Source organism: Natator depressus, chromosome 6 (genome assembly GCF_965152275.1).
Source record: "Natator depressus isolate rNatDep1 chromosome 6, rNatDep2.hap1, whole genome shotgun sequence".
Classification (NCBI taxonomy): Eukaryota; Metazoa; Chordata; order Testudines; family Cheloniidae; genus Natator; species Natator depressus.
The window spans coordinates 48,148,965-48,176,335 of record NC_134239.1 but is presented as its reverse complement, the minus strand read 5'-3'; the positions used below and the strand labels follow the sequence as shown (position 1 = coordinate 48,176,335).

The following is a 27,371-nucleotide window of genomic DNA, read 5'->3' as shown; positions in this document are numbered from 1 at the left end:
ACCCAGAAATGCCCTGAGCCGCTTACGATTACTTGGGGTAGGAACTTGACAGATAGCTTCCTTTCTTTCGCTTGAAAGCTGACGCTCTCCTTGCCGTATGTGAAACCCGAGGTACCGTACCTCTGGGAGGGCGATTTGAGCCTTACTCCGTGCTACCCGATATCCCCAGAGTCCAATAAAATTCAGGAGGCTCACGGTGGCTTTAAGGCAGGGGGTTTGGCCCACAGTGGCAATTAACAAATCATCTACATACTGCAGAAGGAGGGCCTCCTCATTATCTCACTCCTCTAGGTCCCTGGCCAAAGAGGGTGGGGGAGTTTTTAAATCCCTGGGCCAACACTGTCCAGCAAAGTTGCTTTTTAACCCTTTTGCGGTCCTCCCACTCGAAGGAGAAAATCTCCTGTGATGGGGTGGCAACTGGGATGGTAAAGAAAGCATCTTTCAGATCGACGACTGAAAAATGGGTATACTGTCCCCCTATAGAAGCCAATAAGGTATACGGGTTAGGGACAAGAGGGTGCAAAGTCTTAACCCGTTCATTGACTGCCCTTAGGTCCTGTACCAGCCGTTAGGCTTCTGTACGGGTAGAATGGGAGTGTTCCAGGCTGACTGACATTCCCGGAGAATACCATACATTAGGAATCGATCTATAGTTTCCTGTAAACCTTCTCTGGCTTCCCTCTTGATTGAATACTGTTTTACTTGCACTGGGCCTTTCCCTGGTATGAGCTGAATAGTAATGGGGGTCTGGTGGGTGGCCTTTCCTGGAATCCCTGATGCCCACACGAGGGTGTACACCTGGTCTTCCCACGGGCTCCATTCTGGGGCTTGCGTGGCTGAGGGCTCAACTGCAAGGGTCATGATCCATGCATTCTCAGGGGTAAGGTAAGGGTTATTTCATCCTCAGTAAAATGCAGGGTGGCACCGAGGCGACAAAGCAGATCCCATCCCAGCAGAGGTGTTGGACACTCAGGGAGGTATACCAGCTTGTGGGATATAGTTCTGTTTCCCAAAGCGCATTCCGCTGGGGCATACACTGGGCACTTGGTGTCTTTGCCTGTGGCTCCTACCACAGTAAGGGAATCTGCTACTGGCAACTGAAGGGGTCGATTTACAGCAGTTCATGCCGTTCCAGAGTCCACTAAAAAATCTATTTCTGAGCTTCCCACCCGCATCTTTACTCGGGGTTCCGGGGGTAGGGTGGTCCGTCTCCCCTGACACCCCTATTCCTGCTCCGCCATCGCCATCATAGAGGCACCTCCCTTTTCTTTCCTCTTTGGGCACTCGTTTTTCCAGTGTCCCTCTTGTCGACACAAGGCACACTGGTTGCGACCCAGTCGTCTCTCCTGCGTGCCCGGACGTTCGTGTCCACGGCCCCTTCCTCCCCGGCCACTTCTCTTAGTGCCGGCCTGTACCGCTGTTACCATCAGTCTCACTTGCTTTCTCTCCTTCTCTGTCTCTCTCAGACTATAAGCTCGGTTTGCAGTCTCTAAGATTTGTGCCATGGTCATGCCCATTAAATCCTCCTTTTTTTGTAACTTTCTCTTAGTATCAGGGGCTGCTCTGCTTGTAAAAATTCCCTTAATAATTGACTCAGTTGTCCGATCATCAGGGTCTGCATTAGTGTTCTGTCGAATTGTGTCCCGAATACACTGTAGAAAGGCCCCTGGGCTTTCTTTTAAATCCTGCATTACTTCATATGGCTTTGCCCAATTATTATGTCGGACAGCCGAGTGACAAAGTCCATGCAAAAGCAACTCCTTATAGGAGGTAAGGCGGGTCATATCCCCATGATCATTTGGATTCCACCTAGGGTCTGCTCGGGGGACTTGTGCATCTGGGTCAGGGACATTAATATGATCCCGGTCGTACCGTTTCTGGGCCTCCTCCCTTGCCTTGGACACAACCTGTTGTCTTTCAACCTCAGACAATAGGGTTCGCAGGAGGATGTTACAATCATCCCAGTCCGGCTTGTGACTACTGAGGCACCCCTCAAAGACTGATATAAACCTGCTTGGGTTGGTGGAAAACTCTCCTGCCTGTGCTTTGAAAGCATCCAAATCCACAGGATTAAAGGGCACATGAGTATAAATCTGCATAGTCGTGGCCGGACGCCTGTCCGATCCAGACCGGGCGACTTTAGTTTCGGTGATTAAGGGGTACAGGCCAACCATTGGGGACTTACAAGGTGTGGGTGTAGGGGCTGAAGGGGACACCGGCTCTGCCATTACAGTGGGGGTGGGAGTCTGGGGACTAACATTAGCTGCTACCGAACCAGTCGGAGTCAGATTACAGTGCTGTAAAATATCTGGTCGAGTACATAAAGTCAGAAACAAATGCGCATACATATGTTCTTTCCATTTCCTTGTTCTCTGACAGAACAGGAGTAACTGAAGGATCGTGTTGTAATTAATTGACCCTCCTGGTGCCCACTACTCCTGGTCCTCTAGTTGATATTGAGGCCAATCAACTGTACAGAATCGTTTTAATTGGCTCTTAGTCATCGGATCCACACCAAATACCTTCCAGTTTGCTAGAATGCATTCTAGGGGCATACACCATTCCCTAACCCCCGAGCTCTGTCCCTGTCCCATACCTACAGGGTAACTCTGGGCTTCCCCAGGTTCCAACAGAGCATTCAATCCGGATTTCAAAAGGTTCCTACCTTATCCAAGGGACCGGTTCCTCACCGTCGTCCGCAGCTGCTCCTCCCCTATGTCCAAGGGACCGGTTCCTCACCGTCGTCCACAGCTGCTTCTCCACTATATGAGTGCATTGCACCGTTGTGCCCTCCGGGGTCGATCAAATCCCGTCTCCTCTGAGGCCCCCGATGAACTCACCAGTGCGCGCTGGGCGTCGGTTCTCACCGCAATCCTCGACCTCCAGGAGGGGTCCGGGCAAGGCTAAATTGCAGCCTCGTCTCCCACCCAGGGACGCCAAAAGCTGTGGCCGGCACCCAGTGCCGAGAGGCTAAACAACAGCTGAGGTTGGTTCGCTACCCGGTGTGCTACACCCAATAATCACAACGGGGTGGAGAAGCAGAAAAGTTTATTTGCAGCTGCAAAAAGGTACAGGGAGAATAGAATCTCAAATCCTGCACCCAGAGCAGGAAGTTACACAGGCTTTTATACATCCTTTCTTCAGCATACTTATCCAATAGCAAGCTGCCCTAAGTATCCATATAGCCAGCCAATCCAGTTCCCAGCTAGTTCCCTTGTTCTCTGTATCATTTGTTAAACCATACATAAAGCTGCTTTATTCAGCATTGTTCTTCCATATCTGCCCTGTTTGGCCTTGCTTAGTTTCAGGCAGTCTGACTCTGCAACATATTGTTGCAGATCCTCAGCATAACTGCTGTGAGTGCCTCCAGGCGGGGGGCGCCAAAGACACTTGGGCCTAGTACGCAGAGCTGCTGCGAGTGCCTCCAGGTGGGAGGGGGGGGTCCAAGGACACTTGGGCCTAGTGCGAGGGGGCTTCATCGACACTCATGGTCTTCCATCCCCTCTAGTTACCTAGTGGCCATGCCCCAGTGTCCCCAACAGAGATGACACTGAAGGTGAGGAGATTCTATTAAAGAGGAGGTTGGCTGGAAAGCTGGTGTAGCCCACTGGCTCCTAGCAAGGTCCCAGTGGTGGACTCTCAGTTGGGCAAGGGGTATGTGCCACTTGTTGTATCCTTGGGGGCAGCAGTTTTAGGAAGAAATCACTTGACACACAGAGAGCTGTGAGCCATGAAAGCAGCCATTTATTTTCCACACACTGAACTAACCAAACCAGCCAAAACTGGCTGGGCTATCCCTTAATAAGCTAACTCGGTTGCCATAGAAACAACAATGTGCTATTACCACAACAACCAAATACACAACACCACTACTTTGAAAAATGGTGTTTGAATACATGAGAGGTGACTTGCACAGGAAAACACACTGGGTTTATCCACTTTGTATGCTTCTCTTTTTGATGACCAAAAGTCTCAAAGCTTGTTTTTTGAGGCTGGGGAAAGTGGGGGGGAAGGGTAACTACTACATGCAATTGTCTTCCAAGGATGACTCTGTGGTTGACTGGGGGGCTATTATAACGTTCTGCTAGTACAAAGGAAATGAGACCTGAGCACTTGAGAAGGTAAAGGATCATTAGGGTCTGGCTACACTAGAAATGTTACAATGGAGCCACTGTAGTGCTGTGGTGTAGACACTACAGTGATGGAAGGGGTAATCACTGTAATAAATCTACTTCTCCAGGAGGCAGTAGCTAGGTCAACAGAAAATTCTTCCATCAACCTAGCACTGTCTATGCTGGGGCATAGATTGGTTTAATTACATCTTTCATGGGTGTGAATTTTTCAAACTCCTGAGTGATGTAGCTAGGACAACCTAAATTTTAGGTGTAGATCAGCCATAGTGCTTGAAACTCTGGCATTGTATTAGGTGTGACTATAAAACCTCAAACAACTATTTAACTTTTGTCAAATATCTGACATACTTGTGAGATGGTGTGATTTGTTTGATTGTTTGTTTTAAATAAAGACTCAATCTCACCCCTTCAGGCTATGCCTATACTGCAAAGAAAGTGTGTTCTTTAACTCAGGTTAAAATAGCAGTGAAGACATTGCTCTGCTTTTAACAAAGGCTAGCAACTCGATTTAAAGCCTAGAGGGGAGATGGTGGTTGAACTCACAAAGAGACTAGATATCAGGGTAAAGAAAAGCAAGCAGCATAAACCTCTTTAGTTGGGACGGGTGGAGGGAGGCAGAACCCTTTCAGGCAATCTCTGCAAGGCACTAAAAAAACCCAAGTGTGTGTGTGTGTCAGAGCTGGTGGGCAGTTAAGGTACAATCCCAATCTAATTTTCCCTTTGCAGGTCATCTTTAACAATGTTCCCAGGTATTATACAGTGTTAATAAAAATTTTGGATTGGGCAATAAGTTTTACAGGGCCCTTTGGCATCAACAATATCTTAGGTTACAATCTTATATGCAGGAAAAGGTAAGGTTTTTTTGTTTGTTTTTAATCAGAGTCCAGATGCCTGATACAATTCAAGATTATCAAAAATTTAATTTATAAAGGATAATGCAAAACTAATTGTTGGGGGGACCAGATGGTATAACACAATGTAAACCTCTTTCATGTAGGATCCAATGGCAGCCTTTCCTGAAGGAAAATCTGAAGAAAGGAAACATAAGAACATCCCAAATGGTTCTGGAGCATCTCAAGGCCAATGGGGAAGAGCCTGGTGAGAGAGGCTTGTCACTCTGACTGAACAGACTCCAAATGTGATACTACCCCAATATTCAAAAGATTAGGGCCCCTCAATAAACAAAGGCTGCACCAGCCTTCAATTTAGACTTGCAGTATGAATGATCTAAACACAACATATCTGAAGTACAGCTCGACTTCAGACTTGCTATTGGGAGTTATTAGATGGTTTATATCCTTTGGCCCGCCCACCCTAAGGGAGTCTTTGTGGGTTACCCTACCAGTTCATCACAGCTTCAGCTCAGAACAAGCAAACTCATAACAAGTATTGTCCAGATCAGGGGTCTTTGATCTGGAGTTTCCAGAAGCAGGTAATTTAATATACAGTGGGTCTCTCTCCCAAGGGTGTATCTTCAAAAAGTTGGTTTTGGAAGGGAGAATTTGTATTCCCCTCACTTTGAGGTACTTCCTAGGAAATCCGCTTCACAAACATTGTTCCAGAAAAGACTGTTGAACTTCCTCGTCCCTCCTGAAGACTGCATTAATCTTGTGCTCTGGCTAAAGAAGTTACATACAATCTCACAATAGGACATAAACATTTGTGTTTCTCCAACAAGGTACCCTGGAGGTATTAACCCTAATTCAGTAAGGTTTAACTTAATTCAATAAATTCATTCAGGATATTGTCAGTCTGTCATAGTGCCCACCTTATAACTTTTAGCCTAGTGGTTCCCACCCTCACCTTGGGATGTTGGAGCCCCATGTTCAATTTCCATCCCACCCCCTCTGCCAGAGTGGGAGAAGTGAGTGACCCCGTTCAAATCCTCGGTGAGTGCTCTGACCACTGAGCTACGGAATGTGCTAATGTAGGTTTCTCCAAGTAAAGCTGTTCCATTGTGGATTAAATAATTAGACCTCAAACCACCTTTTTGGGATGGAAAGTTGTGAACTGGGCACAGAGACACAAAAATGACTTGCCCAAGGTCACACAGAGAGTCTGTGGTAGAATCAGGAATTTGAAGCTGAGTCTCCTATGTTTCAGCCCAGTGCCTTAAACACAAGCCTAGCCTTCACCTCCTGGGCTAGGCAACAAATAGCTACTTCCTAGAGAGCACTTCACAAAATATACAACCTCTCCCTGCTTGCTCTCTTCAGACTTCTGTTTTTACCATAGTAGTTTCTGTGCTGTATACTTTTGCTAATGTGCAAATGAACTTATGCTTTACAAAGCGGTACATTTTAGTGTAACTGACAAACTCTAAAATTGAAACTCAGTGGGAACAGACCCACTGTTTCAATGCAAAATTCCCTTCAGAAGATAACCCATGTCTCTGTTACAGGGAAGTAGACTGGTTTTCCTTGGCCAGCGTCCTCTTCCTGCTTACGTTTTCTCCATTCATCGTATATTACTTTATAATGTCGTGTGATCAGTACCATTGCTCTCTGACGGACCCCATCATTGATGTGCTCATGGGGAATTCCCATCTCTCCGACATCTGGAACAAGACACCCTCCCTGAGCTGGAAAGCTGCTAACATCTATATATTTTGGGTCACTTTCCAGGTAAATCTTTCAGTGTCTGTATTACAGACTAAAGTCAGATAATTACTCCACATATTTGATCTAGGTATGTGTTGCTTATCTCCTTTCATGACTACTTTTCTAGTGAACCCTATTATGTGAAAAGGATATAAGAAGTAAATTAACAATCTTAAATGAATATAGTTTCTGACATCCAAATAGATCTTAAGCACTTGGCAAAGTGTAACGCACATTGGTTTGCTTCACCCTCACTGTAGTTTCACTGTAGTTTGGATATCACTTATGCCACACATGTGATGGAAGCCTTCTATAATAGGGCACCATTCCTCCCCAATCTCATTCCACACCCTGTGGAACACTGGGGTCAGTACTGACTGACTCAGGGGGAAGGATGACATCAAGTGAATCACCAACATCACTTCCTGCAGAATGTGAATTTTTAAAAAAACAGAATATCTCATCCAAGTTCAGACTCAGCCCCTCTGTCAAGAGCTGCCAAGATCACAGCTTGAGGCGTTATGACTGCAAGGCAACGTAATGCGCTCTGATGGGGGTTACACAAGATAACTGGGTGATGGCAGGTGGATTTAAATCAAGGCGATTTAAATCACCAAGTGGAATCAGTCTAAAGCATTGATTTTAATCAACTTCTCCATTTGTACTTCAGTTATCTTGTAAAGAAAGGTGCGTTCTCTTTGATGAAACCATTATAACGTTGATTTACAACTAAATAGAGCCTTTCATTAGATTTGGTACACTTTTTTGCTACTTAGGACGGTACATTGTAACATACATTTACTGAAACAATTATATAGCTTAATTGTACATTTTTACTATGTTAGCTAATGGTGAATGATATATTGGTTATTTACTAGCCAATTCATTCTTTGCTTATGATTTGTGTCAAGCTGCATTAGGATGGTAACTGGAATTTAATGAAGCACACAAAACAGCATATACATTTTACTTTTTTTTTTTAAACAACCTGAAATATTTTGGATACATAAACTTCTCTTATCAAAACATGTTTTACATTTACAACTACAGTATAGTAAGGTTAGGCCCTAACATATGTTGTATTAAGTTCAGATTTTATTTTAACAGGTCTATTTTAAAAAAAGAAAAACTTATTGTCATTTAAATAACAAAACCAAAAATCTGATTTTAAATAAAAAAATCAATTTTTATTTTTTTTCCAAAAAAATCAATTTTTATCCACCAGGCCAGGTGAAGTGAGCTTAAAGGGTCACAGACAGGTTAAAAATCAAGCTTCACAATTTTGTGCATTACCCAGAGTTCTCACTTGGGCATAATCCCAGTAGTTTCTATAGCTGTATAAGTAAAGGCTAAGTAAATATTTCAGGATTTGGCTGTCGTGGTAGTAGACTATTGCTATGTTTAGATTACTAAAATTGAGGTGCTTTTACATCTAATATACTTGTAATGTTGTATACAGTTCTTTCTTTCTCTCTTTATTGTACTTTATTTTCTCATCTTCTTCAGTGAAAGTAGGTTAGTTTCAGCTTTGCTTATAGTCAGCTCCTAATCACTTCAGGTTCTTATCCATTAACACATGATTGCAAATACTGAAGGAAAATATTTATTTAAAAATATTCTTCCAATTTTTTCCTCTAATTTCCTGGAAACATTTCTATTGTATTAGCTTTTATAAGATATTATTTAGGATAAATTTGATATAGTTTTAATTGTATACAAAAATTCAATTCTGTAAGGAATTCTGGTTTATGACATTTAAAGTGAATTGGCCTTTTGGTGGGTCTGCATATCTGCATTTTCAATGTTGGGGTCTTTTACAAGTTAATATTTATGCACAGCTTGTGTGTGTGTGTGTGTGTGTGTGTATAGGTATTCGATATTTTATGCCCTGCCAATTATTTATTATTCTTACATTCTTTGCAATGTAGGTGATGTTATATATATTAGTTCCTGATTTCTGCCACAAGTTTCTACCTGGATATGTAGGAGGAGTACAAGAAGGCACTCTGACCCCTGCTGGTAAGGTTTTGTTTTTTCCCTTAGCACATACAATGTGTATTTCCTTTTAAATGACAGTACCTCCATTAGATCTCTTACCTGCTATAGTTAATTGAATCTTCCAAATATATATCTGGATTATTGTAGAAGTGGGAAATATAGACAAACACTCCCATAATATACTTTAGAGAATTAGGTTGTGTGAAAACTACACACTTCCTTCTGTTCGCTGGGATTTTACCTTCAGCTATTTAACTTCAGTTAAGAAACATGTTTCCCTGCCCACCCCCCTTCCCCTTTCTGAAGTAAAGAGCAGGCCTAGGCAGCTATGTTGATGACTACACTAGAGTGTCATCAGGTCTTCATTCGTTTGAAGGATGGAAGCCACAATAAGACTTGAGTGTTTGGGAGAAGGAGATCTTTCAGTGCTTCAGGAGGAGCAAAGAGGCCAATGGAAAGACTCGTTTTCATAATGGGCAATGGATTTGCACTCCTGGATAGGGCTATGCCCAGAGCTAATAAAAGGCATGTTCCCTTTATACCTAATTCATGCAGTATCACAGAATGTTGAACAATTTACCTCTTCCTCTTTAGGCACAGTAAATAAATATGAAATCAATGGACTTCAAGCCTGGATCATTACCCATGCTCTCTGGTTTGCAAATGCTCACTACTTCCATTGGTTCTCACCCACCATCATTTTTGACAACTGGATTCCTCTCCTATGGTGTGCTAATATTCTGGGATACGCAGCTTCCACATTTGCAATGATTAAAAGCTACTTTTTCCCCAGTAACCCCAATGACTGGTATGTTGCTGTTAATACTCATATAGTACAGTGTTATGGAGAACTTTGACATGTGAACATTGAATCTTCTTCAGTACAGTGATAAAAATGCATTTTTGACTAATATCTTAATCTGGCTAGAAAATGGTATGACTGGTCAAAAGAAATATCAAAACTAAACTAGGAAGATCTTAGAGTCAGAACTTACCTTTATAATATATTACCTTCATCGGATCAACTTGCATCATCTTAATAATTACTTGGTTTTATATATTAACACACCTTCAGTTCACAAAATGACAGTAGTTCATGTATTGGAAAATTAACTGAAACCTATATTCAAACTTAATTTGCTACTGTTGCATGTGAATGTATTACCTTTACAATTTTTTTATACCTTTTTAGCAAATTCACCGGCAATTTATTTTATGACTATATGATGGGGATTGAATTTAACCCTCGAATAGGGAAGTGGTTTGATTTCAAGCTATTCTTCAATGGCCGGCCTGGTATTGTAGCCTGGACTCTAATTAACCTCTCCTACGCTGCCAAACAACAGGAACTGTATGGTCAGGTGACCAACTCAATGATCCTAGTCAATGTCCTACAGGTAAGTCTGGAATGGTGGAATTAAACCTGGTTGAAAATTATGGATATTAAAATAGACTAAATTCTCATGATAAAATTTGAATGCACATTTATTTCTTGTTGACATAGAATAACCTTGGCCATGATCATGCTTCGGGACCTGCTAGCATGGGCTTTTACACTCATGCAGAGTCCCACAGAAGTCAGTGGCACAACCATGTCCACATCTGCAGAGCTTGATGCAGGATCAGGGACCTATTTAATCTAAGAAATACATTTGTCTTTCAGTCTGTATTCTAGAAACAGGCCTGATACTGTTTCCTTTGGACTCTGACAGAATTCCACTTGACTTCAAACGATCAAGATTGGGGCCACATGTCCCTTCCCTCACCCCTTTTCCCCCCTAAAACCACTGTTTTAGGCTCCATGCTGAGACAGTGGAGACACTGCACCTTCCCAGCATGGAGCCTAAAACAGTGGCAGTGGCTGCTAAAAAAATTTGTTAGTTAAATGTTTCTATGTAGATGTTTACACCTGTGGAACTGCAAAATCCCTTTAAAAAGAACAGGAGGACTTGTGGCACCTTAGAGACTAACAAATATATTTGAGCATAAGCTTTCGTGGGCTACAGCCCACTTCACTGGATGCATAGAATGGAACATATAGTAAGAATATAGATAGATAGACATAGATATACATACAGAGAACATGAAAAAGTGGAGTAAGAGGCTAATTAAGATGAGCTATTATCAGCAGGAGAAAAAAAACTTTTGTAGTGATAATCAAGATGGCCCATTTAGACAGTTGACAAGAAGGTGTGAGGATACTTAACATGGGGAAATAGATTCTTGGCGTGACTCCTTGTATCCAAATGATTAACTCATATTTTTTAAAAAATATTCTCTGCTTTGTTTATAATCTAGGAGCCAAAAAAAAAATCTCAAGACTTCCAGATTTATAATGTATTTTTTGTTTAATCAAAAAAAGCGCACTTTTTTTTTTGTAAATAAGGTTAATAATTTGGATTTATTGAATGAAGACTGATATTGGCTGATAACAGCTAGAATCGCAGTCTTGTGCAGGCACAGAACTTTTTCAATTTAAAAAAAAACTTGTTATCATTTTCAGCCATGTGGCACCAAAGATGTTAGAATGGCTTGGGAGCCTAAGATCATCACATGACTTTTTGAGTAAGCTAGCTAGTGATAAAATAGATGTTTCTAGGGGTTTGGAAGAGGAGTAGGCAGAAACTGGAACAGAGAAGCGACAAAGGCATGAGGTTGACCAAAATAAAGGAGGGGGCAGATGAGCGTGTAGCAAAAGAGAACGGCCAGGAGACTAAGGGCTGGTCTACACTACCGCACTACATCGGCGCAGCTTCACCAATGCAGCTGTGCCGCCGTAGCGTGTCTGGTGAAGACGCACTATGCTGACGGGAGAGCGCTCTCCCATTGACATAATTACTCCACCTCAATGAGGGTCAGAAGCTATGTCGGTGGGAGAGCGTCTCCCTCCAACATAGCGCTAGTGTGGACATCGCTTTAAGCCGATATACGTCGCTCAGAGGGGCTGGTTTATTCATACCCCTGAGTGACATAACTTACATCGACTTAAGCAGTAGTGTAGACAAGCCCTGAGGCTTTGAAAGCTGTTGGTCCTGTGAATCAAGACCACTGGACCCGAGCAGTTTATTCTGGTCCATTTCGGGGAATAAGGAGATGGGCTAAAGACCAGGAAGTCACTCCATCTCCTGCTGTGGTTGCTGGCAGTCCTGCTGTGACCAGGATATGTTGAAATCTCTGTCAGGCAAAAGCTGACAAACTAGATAGATTAAGGATCTAACTTAAAACAACACAAACAAAGTCAAAGACTAACACTCATATGTGTCTTGAAGTGCACCACTGTGCCTTTGTATACATTACATTAGCACTGGATCTCACGATCAGATGATCAACATTACCTAGGTACAGTGAAAAGAAAAGGAGTACTTGTGGCACCTTAGAGACTAACCAATTTATTTGAGCATAAGCTTTCGTGAACTACAGCTCACTTCATCGGATGCATGGTGAGATGCCTAAGGGGTGTCTGTGGGTTTAAGCTGGTTTTGTTTGCCTGCCACATTCCATTCCACAGCAGGGCTGTAGTGTTACTATTGTCTGTCTAGAATGGGTTGGCCCTAATAAGTAATAAGCTAGGAATTTTAGCATTGGTTTAGCAGTCACCTTGAAAGTACTGAATTCAAATTATACGTGTGCGCATTAGTACAATTGTGGTAATATTTAAAAAAAATACTCTGTTTTGCCAATGTAAAAATGCAGAAAGGTTCTCAGGCTGTTGCCACAAGATAAAACCAGCAGCCTGATCCTAGTACAGTGAGACTGGGTGACTACGACAGATATTTTAATAGCAACAGAGCATTGTTCTAAGCATAAGACATTTATTTCCAGGGTATTTATGTATTGGACTTCTTCTGGAATGAAGCTTGGTATTTGAAAACTATTGATATCTGCCATGATCATTTTGGATGGTACCTGGGCTGGGGAGACTGCGTTTGGCTGCCTTACCTCTACACTCTGCAGGTAAAAATACAATTGTATTGAGAATAGCATTTTCATGGAAGCAGAACAAGTTAAAAGTAAATATAGAAATCCTAAAAATGTGTTTCCCTAGCAGCATGACTAGCATCCTAAATAATTGGCTTCTAAGTAAACTTAGTTGAGTAATGTAATAGATAGTTAACAATAGTGGTTCCAACCATTCCTTTGTTAGACGTATTGTGACACAACAGGATACAATCCAGATTAATGAGTAGCTGTGTCACCCCTGCCCGGTAACCTGGGGTGCCCTTTACAATGCCTTGCTGCTCACAAACAGCCTCCAGCATGTAATTTACTCCCAGCTATGACTTGGGTCTTACCAGACTTAAAAATTACCACAAGGTAACCCCAACACATTCCTAGTCCCAGATCTTCCCCCAGAAATGTATGTCCTGTACTGGACAGTACAGATATATTGAGCCTGTTATTCCTTTAAGGGAATAATATGCATGCACACAAATTGTTACCCCAAATGGCATTTCCCAGACACTTCAACTTTGAACACACTGGATTAGATAAAACAAGTGTATTAAGTTAATTAACTACAGAGAGAAAGAGAGATTTTGAGTACAAATAATGAGGCATAAGAGTCAGAAATTCTTACAGGAAAAATTAAGATAAAATGCCTCCTGATGCCTTACTTAACTTTGCTTTAAATCTAATGTAGTTTGTTTTCTCACCACATGCTTTCAGCAGTCTTACTGACCAAACTCTTTAGGTCAGGACCCCTCCCACAGAGCCCATGATGAGCGGAGGGAGAGAGAGGGGTGCCTTGGGATGTTTGTCCCTTCTTTTTATAATTTGTCACCCTCTTGGAAAAACATTTCCAGCTGAGACCCAGGAGCCAGAGTCTGTGTGGAAGGATATTCCCTGCTTTTTTTCCCACCTGTTTGAACTTCCTTGTCTTCCCTTCCCGCTTGAGGACTCTATTTACTGCTTAAATGCAAATTAAGCCACACACATTTCTTTGTTTACGACAGACCTGTTTGCCAACTTTTGCTTGGGCAGGGCTGTGGGGTTTGAAACATGTTAATAACAACAACACACAGGGGAATCTTATAACTTTACATGCAATGTTCCCACACATATTTTAACAGGACAGTGCTGACCAGTAAATTATGAGTTTTCACATGGTACCTTACAAGGCACACTTTGAACAAAGGTGATTACAATAGTGTGTAGGGTGTGGATACAGGGGTGTATTCTGTCACACCCCTACATTGGGATGATTTAGTGCAGGGGTGGGCAAACTTTTTGGCCCAAGGGCCACATCTGGGAATAGAAATTGTATGGTGGGCCATGAATGCTCACAAAATTGGGGTTGGGGTGCGGGAGGGGGTGAGGCTTTGATTGAGGGGTGCGGGCTCCAGGGCGGGGCCATAAATGAGGAGTTCAGGGTGCAGGGGGGGCTCCAGGCTGGGGTAGGAGAGTGGGGTGGGGGGGTGAGGGCTCCGGCTGGGGTGTACGGGCTCTGGGCTGGGGATGAGGAGTTTGGGGTGTAGGATGGTGCTCTGGGCTGGGACCGAAGGGTTTTGAGGGCAGGAGGGGGAATCAGGGCTGGGGCAGGGGGTTGGGGCATGGGGAGAGGCACTTACCTCAAGCGACTCCCAGAAGCAGCAGCATGTCCCTTTTCTGGTTCCTATGTGGAGGCGCAGCCAGGCGGCTCTGGGTGCTGCCCCGTCCGCAGGCACCGCCCCTGCAGCTCCCATTGGAGCACCGGAGCGGGCCATTGGAGGGCATAGGAGCTGGAGGGGGGCCATGCTGTGGCTTCTGGGAGCTGCATGGAGCAGGCACTGACCCTGCGCCCCAGCTGGAGCATCGGAGCAGGGCAAGCCCTAGACCCCACCAGCAGGAGTTCACAGGCTGGCTTAAAATGGCTCATGGGCCGTAGTTTGCCCATCCCTGATTTAGTGGATAAGTGCCCTGCTGTGTCTTATTATTTCTGGGGTGTGAAGATCACTGGTACCATCCAAGATTGAGCTGAATGCCATGATAGCAGAGTACAGCAGGCAGGCTGCTTGCTGCTTGAGCCTTTAATGCTGTACATATGAGTTGTTCCTACAGCCACCTACAATGCCATCAGTGAGAGAAATGGGTGGTTTTCTAAGAACCACTTGTGGCTTTTCCTGGAGAGATGGCCATACATTTGTAGCGTGGGTCTGGGGTCTTGCAAGTTTCCCTGCTCTCACTGATCCTCTCCTCTACCTGGGTCCCCATTTGCTTAGAGAAGTAGTCTAGCATCCTCCAGGCAAAGGGGGTGCCACTCAGCTTGGAGGAAACATTTGTTTACAGAAATTCACTGAACCCTCTAGCTCTTCCTCACTCCACAGGGTTTATATCTGGTGTACCATCCTGTACAGCTCTCAACAGCTAATGCAGTTGGGATCCTGCTTTTGGGGCTGGTTGGCTATTATATCTTCAGGATGACCAACCACCAAAAAGATCTCTTCCGTCGCACAGATGGGCACTGTAAGATCTGGGGTCAGAAGCCAGAATATATTGAATGCTCCTACACATCATTGGATGGGACCAAATACTACAGCAAGCTGATGATTTCAGGATTCTGGGGAGTGGCGCGACATTTTAACTACACAGGTGACCTGATGGGCTCCCTGGCGTACTGCTTGACTTGTGGCTTTGGGCACATCCTGCCGTATTTCTACATCATTTACATGACCATTCTGCTGACCCACCGCTGCATCAGGGATGAACACCGTTGCTCCAGCAAATACGGCAAGGAGTGGAAGCGCTACACTACTGCAGTTCCTTACCGACTAATACCAGGAGTATTTTAAGACTGAGAGTTCCAGACAAAACATATCCCTTTTGGAAGACAGCGGTGTTCACACACTCTGCTTGACACCAGCAAAAACTGTTTCCAGTTTTCTGTAAAACATCTTGTGGGGGAGAAAGCGTGGTTTGAAGAATAACTCTTCACCTTCTAATGTAACATGTTCGCAGTAGCTATTTAGAACATTGTAGCACTAAAATGGCCGGGTCTCCAAATAAGACAGAAATTAAAGATTGAAGAACTTTTGTTATAATCTAGCTCCTGAAATGTTCTTTCCCACACTGTGTATCTTTACATGAAAAGGATGAAGGCGTGTGTGCGGGGGGGGGGGGGAATATTGGGCAAGATCCTCAGCAGTTATAGACAGACATCGCTGGAACTAGGCCTACAGAGACACCAATATGCAGCAGTGGAAGGTGTAGCCCAGATGTTCCCATTTTAGTCTGGCACAGTTTGCTTGCAATGTGAATTAGTGTCTAAACATATATTTGATAATGGGAAACAGTTTTTTTTTCCACTGCAGGTGAAAGACTTGAATCTTTATCACTTGTGACCAAAATCATATCTGTAAGTGGACACGATAATGGAGGCTTCAGGATGAAAGGGGGGGGGGAATGCTATTAAATACATTTTTAAAACAATGGATATGTCCCCCCCCCCCCCGCCCTGACTTTCTGAGCATCCCCTCCTCCATTGGACTACTTCTTACTGCATGAACAATGTCACCCACTATGGAATAGAGCTGTTCAAAGAGAGTGGATACAGTCCTTGCCCTAACCAGTATATGCCCTAGAAAAGGCAAAGACAGAGACAGTATGCAAGCAAAAGTGATCAAGCCAATAAGTATATGTCTTGTCAGATAAACCTGTGGTGGTTGCATGTACATTAAATACTAAGTTCTCCACTTACATGAACAGTTAACTCATACAATAAACAAACAAATACATGACTTAGTCAACTAGGTTCTTGAAGGCATCATAAAATAATCTTGGTGAGGGATTTAAATGAGGAGACGGTGGCTTTGCAATCTGGTGTAGAGGAGAGACTGCAATAGTAACGCAAAAGTGATAATAAAAATTATTGTTGTGAAATATTAAGTCATTAAACTTGCCTGTGCTTTTACTGATGTTTACAGTGGGAGGTTGGGTTGCTCCATAGCCGCCACTGTAGGGCCAAGCTTGGTATAATAGGCACTCCCAGCCTTAGCCCATAAATTTTAGGTCATCCGCTGGGCATAGGGTAAGCTTGGCATCAGTCTAAACACTTGAGTAACAAAACTCAGAACTGGATGTCAGTGCCTTTAAATGAAGAAAACAATCAAAGGAAAGTGCTTAGTTTCAGCATTTAAAGGCAAGACCCTGGCCTGGGTCAAGGCTAGCACTGAGCCACTCCTCCTCTCTCACCCAACTCCGCTACTGAGAAGAGGCAGTCGAGTGTTCTTAACTGGCCCGCTAGCTCTTGATCTGTCAGTATTTCCTCTAGGCCTATTTCCTCTAGGACTACCTTGTTGGTAGCCTGATTCAATTTTCCTTGATGAGGGAGTATTAGGGCAATGATACCTCTAGCAAGGGGCAAAGACAACTTGAGAGACCCCCATCACACCCTCCCACCCACAGAATGACCCCAAGGGCCCAATCTCAGCCCCTTATCCTGGGAAAAGAAGTCTTCATTCTGGTACTGAGAACCCTGTTAGTGTCTCACAGGAAAGGCACATAGTTGCAGTGCCAAATACCACCGAATAATGTGAGAATTCACGTCCTTCATCACTTGCAACCATTTAATGGGTGTATTGTCTGTTATTAGGGAGCCTCTAAGGGTATGTCTACACTATGAAATTAGGTCGAATTTATAGAAGTCGGTTTTTTAGAAATCATTTTTATATAGTCGATTGTGTGTGTCTCCACACAAAATGCTCTAAGTGCATTAAGCGTATTAACTCGTCAGAGTGCTTCTACAGTATCAAGGCTAGCGTCGACTTCTGGAGCGTTGTACTGTGGGTAGCTATCCCACAGTCTCGGCTGCCCATTAGAATTCTGGGTTGAGATCCCAATGCCAAATGGGGCAAAAACATTGTCGCGGGTGGTTCTGGGTACATGTTGTCAGGCCCTCCCTCCCTCCCGTGAAAGCAACGGCAGACAATTGTTTCGTGCTTTTTCTGGGTTACCCGTGCAGATGCCATATCACAGCAAGCATGGAGCCCACTCAGCTCACTGTCACCGTACGTCTCCTGGGTGCTGGCAGACGTGGTACTGCATTGCTACACAGCAGCAGTTCATTGTCTTGTGGCAGCAGACGGTGCAATAGGCCTGATAACCATTGTCATCATGTCCTAGGTGCTCTTGGCCGCCTCGGTAAGGTCGGTCAGGAGCGCCTGGGCAGACATGGGTGCAGGGACTGAAATAGAAGTGACTCAACCAGGTCATTCTCTTTAGTCTTGCCGGCAGTCGTATTGTACCATCTTCTGGCGAGCAGCCAGGAGATGAGGATGGCTAGCAGTCCTACTGCACCATCTGCTGCCAGCCAAAGATGTAAAAGATAGATGGAGTGGATCAAAACAAGAAATAGATCAGATTTGTTTTGTATTCATTTACTCCCCCTCCCTCCCTCCGTGAAATCAACGGCCAACAATCATTTTGGTGAGGTCTTGAAAAGTTTAATGGAGACTCAGTCCTGCCTGGAATAGTGGGGGGAGGGATAGCTCAGTGGGTTGAGCATTGGCCTGCTAAATCCAGGGTTTTGTGCTCAATCCTTGAGGGGGCCCATTCTGTATGACAGTTGTTTTTGTTTCTCCTTGATGTAAAGCCACCCCCTTTGTTGATTTTAATTCCATGTAAGCCAACCCTGTAAGCCATGTCACCCCGTAAGCCCTGTCGTTAGTCACCCCTCCCTCTGTTAGACCAATGGCAGACAATCGTTCCGTGCCTTTTTTCCTTGCAGACGCCATACCACGGCAAGCATGGAGCCTGCTGAGATCACTTTGGCAATTAGGAGCACATTAAACACCACATGCTTTATCCAGCAGTATATGCAGCACCAGAACCTGACAAAGCGAAACTAGGCTAGTAGGCGACGTCAGCGTGGTGATGAGAATGATGAGGACATGGACACAGACTTCTCTCAAAGCACGGGCCCTGGCAATGAGGTCATCATGGTGCTAATGGGGCAGGTTTATGCCGTGGAATGCCAATTCTGGGCCCGGAAACAAGCACAGACTGGTGGGACCGCATAGTGTTACAGGTCTGGGACGATTCCCAGTGGCTGCAAAACTTTCGCAAGTGTAAGGGCACTTTCATGGAACTTTGTGACTTGCTTTCCCCTACCCTGAAGCACCAGAATACCAAGATGAGAGCAGCCCTCACAGTTGAGAAGCGAGTGGCAATAGCCCTGTGGAAGCTTGCAATGCCAGACAGCTACCTGTCAGTCAGGAATCAATTTGGAGTGGGCAAATCTGCTGTGGGGGCTGTGTGATGCAAGTAGCCAACGCAATCAACAATCTGTTGATATCAAGGGTAGTGACCCTGGGAAATGTGCAGGTCATAGTGGATGGCTTTGCTGCAATGGGATTCCCTAACTGTGGTGGGGCCATAGACAGAACCCATATCCCTATCTTGGCACCGGAGCACCAAGCCGGCGAGTACATAAACCGCAAGGGGTACTTTTCAATAGTTCTGCAAGCGCTGATGGATCACAAGGGACGTTTCACCAACATCAATGTGGGATGGCCGGGAAAGGTACATGACGCTCGCATCTTCAGAAACTCTGGTCTGTTTCAAAAGCTGCAGGAAGGGACTTTATTCCCAGACCAGAAAATAACCATTGGGGATGTTGAAATGCCTATAGTTATCCTTGGGGATCCAGCCTACCCCTTAATGCCATGGCTCATGAAGCCATACACAGGCAGCCTGGACAGTAGTCAGGAGCTGTTCAACTACAGACTGAGCAAGTGCAGAATGGTGGTAGAATGTGCATTTGGACATTTAAAAGCACGCTGGCGCAGTTTACTGACTCACTTAGACCTCAGCGAAACCAATATTCCCATTGTTATTACTGCTTGCTGTGCACTCCACGATATCTGTGAGAGTAAGGGGGAGACATTTATGGCGGGGTGGAAGGTTGAGGCAAATTGTCTGGCCGCTGGTTACGCGCAGCCAGACACCAGGGTGTTTAGAAGACCACCACAGGGCGCGGTGTGCATCAGAGAAGCTTTGAAAACCAGTTTCATGACTGGCCAGGCTACGGTGTGAAAGTTCTGTTTGTTTCTCCTTGATGAACCCCCTGCCCCTTGGTTCACTCTACTTCCCTGTAAGTTAACCACCCTCCCCTCCCCTCCCCTCCTTCGATCACCGCTTGCAGAGGCAATAAAGTCATTGTTGCTTCACATTCATGCATTCTTTCTTAATGCATCGCACAAATAGGGGGATAACTGCCAAGGTAGCCAGGGAGGGGTGGTGGAGGAGGGAAGGACAAGGCCACACTGCATTTCAAAACTTATTGAATGCCAGCCTTCTGTTGCTTGGGCAATCCTCTGGGTGGAGTGGCTGGGTGGCCAGAGGCCCCCCCACTGCGTTCTTGGGCATCTGGGTGAGAAGGCTATGGAACTTGGGGAAGAGGGCGGTTGGTTACACAGGGGCTGTAGTAGCAGTCTGTGCTCCAGCTGCCTTTCCTGCAGCTCAACCATATGCTGGAGCATATTAGTTTGATCCTCCAGCAGCCTCAGCATTGAATCCTGCCTCCTCTCATCACGCTGCCGCCACCTATCATCTTCAGTCCACCCCTTACTCTCTTCAGCCCGCCACTTCTCCTCGCATTCATTTTGTGCTTTCCTGCACTCTGACATTTTCTGCCTCCACGCATTCGTCTGTGCTCTGTCAGTGTGGGAGGACAGCATGAGGTCAGAGAACATTTCATCGCGAGTGCATTTTGTTTGCCTTCTAATCTTCGCTCACCTCTGGGAAGGAGAAGATCCTGTGATCCTTGAAGCACACGCAGCTGGTGGAGAAAAGAAAAGGGACAGTGGTATTTAAAAAGACACATTTTATAGAACAATGGGTACACTCTTTCACAGTAAACCTTGCTGTTAACATTACATACATAGCACATGTGCTTTCGTTACAAGGTCGCATTTTGCCAGTGTGTGGATAACCCCTCCCCCCACCACGTGGCTAATAGCGAGAAACATTTCTGTTCAGCCACAGGCAAACAACCTAGCAGGAACAGGCACCTCTGAATGTCCCCTTAAGAAAAGCACCCTAGTTCAACCAGATGACCATGAATGATATCACTCTCCTGAGGATAACACAGAGAGATAAAGAATGGATGTTGTTTGAACGCCAGCAAACATACGCTGCAATGCTTTGTTCTGCAATGATTCCCGACTACGTGCCACTGGCCCGGCATGGTAGAGTGTCCTACCATGGTGGACGGAATAAGGCTGCCCTCCCCAGAAACCTTTTGCAAAGGCTTTGGGAGTACATCCAGGAGAGCTTTATGAAGATGTCCCTGGAGGATTTCCGCTCCATCCCCAGACACATTAACAGACTTTTCCAGTAGTTGTACTGGCCGTGAATGCCAGGGCAAATTAATCATTAAACACACTTGCTTTTAAACCATGTATACTATTTAAAAAGGTACACTCACCAGAGGTCTCTTCTCCACCTGGAGGGTCTGGGAGGCAGCCTTGGGTGGGTTCGGGGGGTACTCGCTGTAGGTCCAGGGTGAGAAACAGTTCCTGGCTGTCGGGAAAACCAGTTTCTCCGCTTGCTTGCTGTGAGCTATCTACAACCTCATCATCATCATCTTCCTTGACCCCAAAACCTGCTTCCATGTTGCCTCCCTCTCCATTGACGGAGTCAGAGCACATGGTTGGGGTAGTGGTGGGTGAACCAACCTAAAATGGCATGCAGCTCATCATAGAAGCACCCCCTTGGCAGTGCCTGGGCCCTTGATCGCTCTTGCAGCTTCCCCCTCTAATCAGAGACCAGCCCCTCACAGCTAGCCAGCTCCACCCCCATCATGCCCCCACAAGCCATGGGTGGCAGCACCTGCTGCTGTTCTCCCTGCAGCTCCTGGCTCTGCAGCTAGCCATGCAGGGAGAAGTAAGGGGGCTAAAACACAGCCCTCCTAGCACCTTTGTATAAGTGAAAAGTGGGGAAGCCCCTAGAAGTCACAAAGGGGCAAAAGCTCCTCCATAATTTGAGCACCGGGGCCAATCAGAGGAAGGGAAGGTATTGTCAGCAAAACCATTTAAGCTCCAATTTGCTGAGTCCTTTCTGAATACTTGTTAATCAAGCTCTGTTGGATCAAGTTTTGCCTGTCTAATTGTTTTCTATAGCATCTCTCACCACAGTGTCTAAACACTTGTCATCTGCCTCTCTCGTCTTTTGATCCACGTTCTGTCACCATTAGTCTCGCTGAGTAATACTTAACTCTGCAGACAGTCCCATTGCCCCAGCAGCAATACTTACACTGGCAGTTACTCACATGAGTAATTCCACTGCAGTGAACAGAATCATTTATGTAAGGGTTTCACAACCTGTCCCACATTAAGGTGGTACTTATTATAGAACTGTTAGATTCTGGTTCTTCCTTCCCTCCCCATCAGTTTTCCTGATGGATTTTATTTACCTTCCACTTTATGGTCAGTGCTTAATTTGTAATGAATGAGCTGCTGGAGCTCAAGCAATTTTTTTTTACTTTCATATCTGACACAGCAAGCCAAGAGGTGCTGGGGCTATGAACTGCCAAGTTTAGAGGTGCCGGGCTCAGCCCTGGCAAGCTCTGACACAAATTAAGCACTGCTTATGGTACATAGATAAGAGCTTGCACACTTACTTAGTTGCCTGTACACATGGATCTGTATAGCTACATTTGGCTAACCTAACTAATTCCAGTCAGGTTGATATTTCTCAAGAGCATATGACTCTTGGAGAAGTATGAAAGAGATGTCTTAAAATACATAGTCAAAAAGGATGCTGTAAGCAAATGTTATTTGACTAACATATCGGTGTTTAAAGCTGAAACTTTTAAAAAGTTAATGATTTTTTGGCATTTCTCTCAGACTGAGCAATGTCACTGTTGGTGGGTAGCAGTCACTGCAGGGGAATGTGTGTGACGTTGTATTCCAGTAGACACAAACAAATATAGGTTTTGGTGGAAGCCTCTGTAAAAAAAAAAAAGTTGGCCCCAAGATTGTTTTTTGTTAATGGCGAGCAGGCGGTGTTCCCTTTTCACCTGGAGAAATATACCCCTGTAGTATTCCAAAGAGAAATCAGGAACTGGATCAGTATATGCATAAAATGGTTTTGATTTATGTTGAGATGAAAATCAAACTATAGTGACAATGCTTCTGATAATTACCTGGAGTGAAAAGAATCTTGATGTTTACCAAATATTAAGTGACTAGCACAACATTTTAATATACTGACTTCTATGGGACTATTCACTATGCGTAAAGACAAGCGCCTGTGCAGAACCGGGGCATAGCTGGCTAACATTGTTTCAGACTGTCTTATCCCAGGAGGTCAGCTATTTTTTCCTAATAATATTAATAGAACGATTGCATGTACTTTTTGCAGTTCATCAATATCCATTTTATAAGTAGGGGAGGGGAAGAGAGGTCTTCTCGTGGACCCTAGATTAAGAGATTAGAGGAAGAAAAGTACCCATCTGCCAACAGCAGGTTTCTAAAGCAGGAGAAACAGCTTTAATTCACTTGATTTCAAAGGGGCTATTTGTAGTATCAGATACTATTCAGCATGAGAAAGGGTATCACATTGTAGCCCTTAGAGAATAATTATAATTCAATATGATTTCTTTAGATCAGACTTTGCTGACTTGAACTCAAGATTGGGGCATTCTGTACATAGTTTACGTTTTAAATGTTATAAAAATGTACAATTATATCATAAAATCTGTATCTCAAAGCAGCATAGAGACTAGTGTGAAGCATTGTGTTTGGAATATAATGTGACTGATTATTTTAAGGCATTCTATTTATCCAATACAGTCCATGGATTTGATTCAATTCTATTTGTAAAGTGTAGTCCAAATTACAGCATGGCATTTCACACTCTTGTCACTTGGTGGCAGCCAAAAACATTTTCTGCTGTAAGTTAGCATGCACAGTTGTGATCATGTGCTGCTACCATTTAACCGATAGACAGGGTTGCCAGAAAATATACATTATCAGAGTGAGTTATAGGTGGCCTGTACAAGAAAATAAAATTGGGTTGGTGCTTTTTATTTTTCTACAGGGAAGGCCTGAACGGTGTTTGTCAGAAAAACAAAACAAAACAAAAAACGCTGCTTGTTTTTCACATGACAAATGCAGGTCTTCCCTATCGTATGGCAACTGGAGAACCAATTAAATTATGAAGGGATATTTAGCTTGAGTGTTTTTTCTCTCTCATTTTTTTGTTTTTAAAAAGCATGAGAGAGTTTACAATACTTATCATCTGAGATTTAAGGTTTAAAAAAATCTAAGGTCTTACTTTTACACTATAAAGCCCAAATAAAAAAGCCCAAGCTTAGTCTAAATTAAATGTACAGTACTGGTCACCCCATCTCTAAAAAGGTGTTGCAAAACTAGACGGGGGTTCAAAAATGGATGAAAAGAATGATCAAAGTCATATGAAGAGAGACTGAAAAGACAGGGAGTGCTTAGCTCAGAAAGGAGACACATAAGAAGGGACATGATAATGTGGTTGAGAGAAAGTAGATGAGGAACTTCCACTCTCCCTGTTTCATAACACAAGAACCGGAAAGCATGCAATGAAATTAAAAGGTGAGAACTGAAAACTGATCAAAGGAAATAGATTTCCACATAGCATGTGATTAAACTGTGGAACTCACTGCACAAGAAGTTGTTGAGGCCAATTTAACAAGATTCAAAAAGGGAGTAGACATTTATATGGATATCTAGAACACCCAAAGTAATAATTAATTATAACAAAAATGTTGGAAAAGATACTATAACTTGTGCTTTACAGTTTAAAAAAACAATCTCTAACTATCAGGATGAGACCTATGGTTCGGGGTAGATTGTCCCACATCTGCTAATGCAGGATTCTTATGCCTTCTTCTGAAGCACCTGTACTGGCCACTGTTGGAAACAAGACACTGGACTAGATGGACTTTTGTCAGACCTAGTGTGTCAATTCCTATTTTTAAAAAATAATTCTTTGCAAGACACCTTTTGTGCATGAGTCAAGCAGCAGTAATAGCCAATATTACTTGCTTTTGTTAGAAAACTGAATTATTCTTTTAGTCTCTTTCCCAGAAGCCAGGGCCTTTGATTTTGTTTCCCTCTGTTTAAAAAAAAGATGTTTGACCTCATCGATTTCTTTACTTTTTTATTCAATGCTACTTATGTGTATTGAAACCTTGTGAACGGTAATAAGGAATTTGAAAATACTGAGGAAAATCTACATTATTTGTTCTCTCATTTATTAACCCAGTGACCTTTTAAAGCTTTTTTTCCCCCAAAGCAACTAATGCTGTCTGTTAACAATCAGTATCAGTTCTCTGTTTTGGAGTATTTATTGTGTCATTCACCAATATGGAATGCTCAAAAACTCCCATTTTTACAGAGGTTTTACTGAGCACAGAATTTGGCCCATGGTTTTTAGTATAATCTCACAAGATCCTGAAACGTGGAGTTTTGAAGACTGCAAAGATAGGAAAATTTCTGCTGAATGTAAGTCCTGAAGGGCTGGCAACCATTTTATAGGTGGTGTTCATATGTCTGAGCTTTATACTAGTTTTAGTTCATAAATGTGACTTTTTTTTTCTTTTGTAGGTTCTGTCAGACTTGCATATTGGGAGGTATGACCTAACCAGACCAGGATGAGCAAGTCTTCTTCACAGCACACAGATTCTTGGGGGAAAATACAGTATTGATCTCACAAAATGGAAACTAACTCAAATGTAAAAACGAAATAATGGTGGATAGCAGGTTTTTGTGGTGGGGGTTGCATGTGATTGTTAGTGGTATTGGACCCCCAGTTCAGCAGAGCAGGTAAACACGTGCTTAAGTTGACTCTTATTCATCAAAACACTTGTGAGGTCAAAGCCCATTCAAGCCAATTGGAAGACTACCATTTACTTCAATGTGCTCTGAATTTGCTTTTCAATGAGGCCCTTAACCAGATGCTTTAAACATGTGCTGAAGTCCCCACTGATTCCAATGGAACATCAACCCATGCTTAAAACTAAAGCACCTACTAACGTGGTTTGCTGACCAAGGATGGACCTGTGAATCTGGGCCTGAGAGAGAAGATAATGCACTGGGTTAGGGAAACATATTTATCTGTTCAAAATCTGCAACAGGTTAATATATGTTATGCAATGAGTTGAATCATTTATAAGAAAAATGCAGGTGCAATAAGGAAAATGTAACGTGTGGTGAAATGCTGGCCCCATTGAAGTCAATGGGAGCTTTGCCATTGACTTAGCAGGGTCAGCATTTCACCCATAGCAAATAACATGACCTTATTAGGTGGAATGTTGTCAGAATGACACAAAGCATCTTGAAATGTGACTGTCCTTTTTCAACAAAGCAATGAGAAGTAACTGTCTTGGTTTCTGGAAAATACATTCTTACACTAATTCCAAGTAATATTTGGCTGTGTAGTGGTTTATTTCCTTTTCAAAAGCTGCAGGTCATGTACAAATGAGCCTTTTCCACTTCGAGTCATGTATAAACAAGGCTTTTCCTCTTCAAGGTAATAGATGATTTTAGTTCTGAGGAAGATGTTCTGATATTGCAATGTAACTTACATCTGTTATGTTTAGAATCCTACTGTCTAGTTACCTACTACATTAATTACTAGATTTTTTTTTCTTGGAATGGCACATCCTTTCTTTAGTGATTTGCTGAAGTGTACCTGGACCATCACTTGATAATTCTCATGAAATATTTTTCCATTCATGTTTTTGGCTGAGTGTGCATTAGATTTTTTTAAATATTTCAATGTGAAAGTAGCCAATTCACATAAAAATAAAACAGGAATAGGAAATCACCCCAAATAAAAATGGCAAAAAATGTGTGTACAATGTAATAACTCTTGCACAGCTCTAGTTGTAAGGTTTGTATTATCTCAGTCATAAGGCAAATATCCTGACTCCTGAGGGTAAAGGGTTAATTCCCTCCAGGCAAGTGATGTCATAAATAATTGTCAAAACAGTAGGCTGCAGCACAAATTTGTCAGTCACTGCTATCAAATGAAGAAGAGCAATAACATCAAAACCAATAAGGAGAATCCAGCCAAAGAAAAAAAAACAACTTATGGTAGCTGAGGAAAATCAAACTTAAAAGTATGTCACAGTTGCTTTGTTGTTTGCTTGTCAAAAAAATTGACAAGTCCCACTACCTTGTGTGTCACTAGTGATCAAAGCACTAATGGCAGCTGAAATGGCCATGGGGATCAAATGATCAAAGCAGCTGAAATGGCCATGGCGAATAGGTCTAGTATCAACTTTGCCAGCATGTTACAGTAAATGTGTTTAACCCCGTATATAAAATAGCAGTATACAGTAAATCAAAGCCAAAAATAAATGTATTAATTAAAACAAGTGTCTGGAGCTTAACAATAGAACAGCTAGAAACTGACATTCTTTTTACAAAAGGTGCAAAAATCCAAGCTTGGGTTAATTAAATGCCAGTAAAGGTACAAAGAGACAAGATGAGTGAGGTACTATCTTTTATTGGACTAACTTCTGTTGGTGACAGAGACAAAAAGATAGTACCTCACCCACTTTGTCTCTCTAATATCCTGGGACTGATACATTTACAACAACACTGCATATAGTAAAGGTACAAACAAATTAATGGCTATGGCCAATATACACTTCATAGATGGAATACCTGTTGAAATCACT

The 27,371-nt window shown here is 43.3% G+C and overlaps 1 protein-coding gene across 3 annotated transcripts in view; it reads left to right on the top strand.

The window, feature by feature from the left end:
* DHCR7 (7-dehydrocholesterol reductase) overlaps positions 1-26,777 on the top strand; it is a 36,511-nt gene extending 9,734 nt beyond the window's left edge. Inside the window, exons 2-8 of one of the 3 annotated variants that reach the window (XM_074955212.1) lie at positions 5,131-5,231; positions 6,535-6,757; positions 8,662-8,752; positions 9,326-9,539; positions 9,924-10,128; positions 12,554-12,685; positions 25,291-26,777. In XM_074955212.1, coding sequence (XP_074811313.1) covers positions 5,137-5,231; positions 6,535-6,757; positions 8,662-8,752; positions 9,326-9,539; positions 9,924-10,128; positions 12,554-12,685; positions 25,291-25,341 — 1,011 coding nt within the window. In that variant the 5' untranslated portion in view covers positions 5,131-5,136 and the 3' untranslated portion in view covers positions 25,342-26,777. Of the gene's footprint in view, positions 1-5,130; positions 5,232-6,534; positions 6,758-8,661; positions 8,753-9,325; positions 9,540-9,923; positions 10,129-12,553; positions 12,686-15,033; positions 16,126-18,431; positions 19,758-25,290 lie in introns of those variants that run through there. The other 2 variants (XM_074955213.1, XM_074955211.1) reach the window with 2 other exon arrangements.
* Positions 26,778-27,371: the final 594 nt, after the last annotated feature.